General features: G+C 38.0%; 1 protein-coding gene across 1 annotated transcript; it reads right to left on the reverse strand.

The window, feature by feature from the left end:
* Positions 1-283: 283 nt before the first annotated feature.
* On the reverse strand, positions 284-2,145 carry LOC110882018 (UDP-glycosyltransferase 73E1). Its single transcript, XM_022130129.2, has one exon. The coding sequence runs from the start codon at positions 1,948-1,950 to the stop codon at positions 454-456; it is 1,497 nt and encodes a 498-aa protein (XP_021985821.1). The 5' UTR covers positions 1,951-2,145; the 3' UTR covers positions 284-453.
* Positions 2,146-2,401: the final 256 nt, after the last annotated feature.

Below are 2,401 nucleotides of genomic sequence, written 5' to 3' on the forward strand. Positions count from 1 at the left end.
AGAACCACAACCCGAGATCTGGGAGCCTAGAACCAGTACTATTGGTTAGAACTAAGACCCAAGTGTAGCAGCCATACCCAGAGTATTGAAGAATTTTCTAAACGAAAATCGCTCCTAAACGTGTCTTTTGCTAATATATATACCACTTACACTGTTATGTATTGTTGCCACTATAGTATTCCTGTTCTTGATCCACTGCTGAGTAATTTTGAACCATTTGTATGTGAGTTACTTCAGTTAGTTATTAGGGTTAGTCAGTTTATTCTAGTTAGCCACATATAGGATTGTATAAATGGATATATATGGCTTGTATAACATCTTAACAATACATTTAGTAAAATTGCCCTTCAAACTTGCATAGTATCAAAGCAGTAATACAACATTGGCAACAATACATAGCTGGAACAGTGGTCAATATCTTAACATCTTTCAACATCTAAGAAGTTACGATTCTTACACAATACCATCTTGAATTGGTGGAGCTAAGTTTTTGTTTAGCAATTCAACAACATCTTGAATCATTGATGTCATATTGAGGTGAGATGAACCTCCATCCTCCATCGACATTTTAGTCATTTCCCGAAGTTCTCTACTTCTCTTTCTTCTTGCTTTACCTTCCTCTCCTTCGTCCATTAAATCTTCTATCGATCTTTCGATGTCTTCTTTGTTCACCACCACTCCAAACTTATCTTGATCCCCAACCACAACAGGAACCTCCATACCAATCTTCACTCCAATTTTCAAAACATCTACTATAAATCTTTCATTTATAAATTGGTCTGCAAAATGTGGCCATGTAATCATAAGGACTCCGGCTGAGATCCCTTCAAGAGTCGAGTTCCATCCGCAATGTGTTACGAAACCTCCAACAGCTTGATGTGACAGAATCAATACTTGTGGTGCCCAACCACGGATTATTAGCCCTCTATCTTTCACTCTTTCTTCATATCCTTCTTCTATGAGCCATCTTTCGAGTTCGTCCGTCGAATGTCTTATGCACCATAAAAATGGTTTCTTTGATGACTCCAATCCCAAACCAAGTTCAATGTTTTGTTCAGTGGCAACGCGTGCCAAACTTCCCAAACAAACAAATATTACAGACTCTGGCTCCCTTGAATCTAACCATTTCAAACAGTCATGTTCGTTGATGCCTCCCTTGCTTCCTCTCTCGGCTATATCTAGGAAACTTTTGTTGCATAGCGAAACCGGACCAATACACCAAACCTTTTTACCTTTTACCTTTGCAAGTTCTTCAACATAGTAAGGCTCCAACTCCTGAAAACTATTAACCACAATCCCATTTGCATCTTGCTCCGCCTTTAGTAATCCGTCCACAAAAGCCGCTGCTTCTTTCGCATCTTTCCCGCCCCAACTACAAGCCTGCATTATGGTAAGTTCAATGCGATCTTGAAGGCCAGGCAGCACAAAATACTCCGAATCAGAGACGATGTCATGTAATATTTTAGTATACATAGCAATATGCATGCATAGGACCGTGAAGCATCCAGGTCCATGGAAAACAAGCCTTGGAATATTAAACTTTTGAGCTATATTGTTTGTCCAAGCGAAAAGATTATCAGAAATGATGCAACTTGGTGCTGGAGTTAGTCCCCGAAGCATGATTTCCGCGGGTTCCTCTAACATAGTGGCAGCCATAAACAATTTCGAAAAGAGTTTTTGTGATGAAATCAAGTCAAAATTCTCACATCCTTCTGGTAAACCAACTTCAGTCAATGGGAGTTGGAGTTCAAGAATATGAATCTTGAGCTGATCTTTGATTGCCCGATCAGTGACCGGTTTGAAACGGTTAGCATTAATAGGAGTCGTGATTATGGTAACCATGGAGCCGCGTTCGGCTAGTAAACGGGCTATGTCGACCATGGGTATCATATGGCCTTGGGTCATTAGTGGAAACAAAACAAAGTGAAGAGACGTGGGAAGAGAAGCCATCGGATTTTGAGAAGGCTTTGGTTGATTCTTAGAGTGAATTTTGCGGCTATATATATTTATTCAATGGCATGCATGCTTCAATGTCCACCACTTGTTATTATGCATCTCAGTTTACATCTCAGTTAATGTGGATGGTTTTGATCATCAATTCATGTCACTTTAATATTTATTATGCATCTCAGTTTACATAAAGGTGAAACATTAATGTAAGTATATATTTTTCACAATATAGAATTCAACATGTTAACATCTACCATTTATATTTTGACTTATTCAACTATATATGATGCTAAAATTAAACAAAGTTTAGCTCATGTCAAGGCATCAATTCTTAGGTTTTCTAATAATATATCCGAAATATATGCTAGTAGGATAACGAGTATAGAACTTGGTTGTAGACTTGTAGTTATCTGATTACTTGATTAGTTAACACATTAACTTATTATATAAC

The sequence above is a fragment of the Helianthus annuus genome, chromosome 1 (genome assembly GCF_002127325.2).
Source record: "Helianthus annuus cultivar XRQ/B chromosome 1, HanXRQr2.0-SUNRISE, whole genome shotgun sequence".
NCBI lineage: Eukaryota > Viridiplantae > Streptophyta > Magnoliopsida > Asterales > Asteraceae > Helianthus > Helianthus annuus.

Bases quoted from the DNA above. Each gene is read 5' to 3' on its own strand.
- LOC110882018 (XM_022130129.2), bottom strand. From the start codon at position 1,950: ATGGCTTCTCTTCCCACGTCTCTTCACTTTGTTTTGTTTCCACTAATG.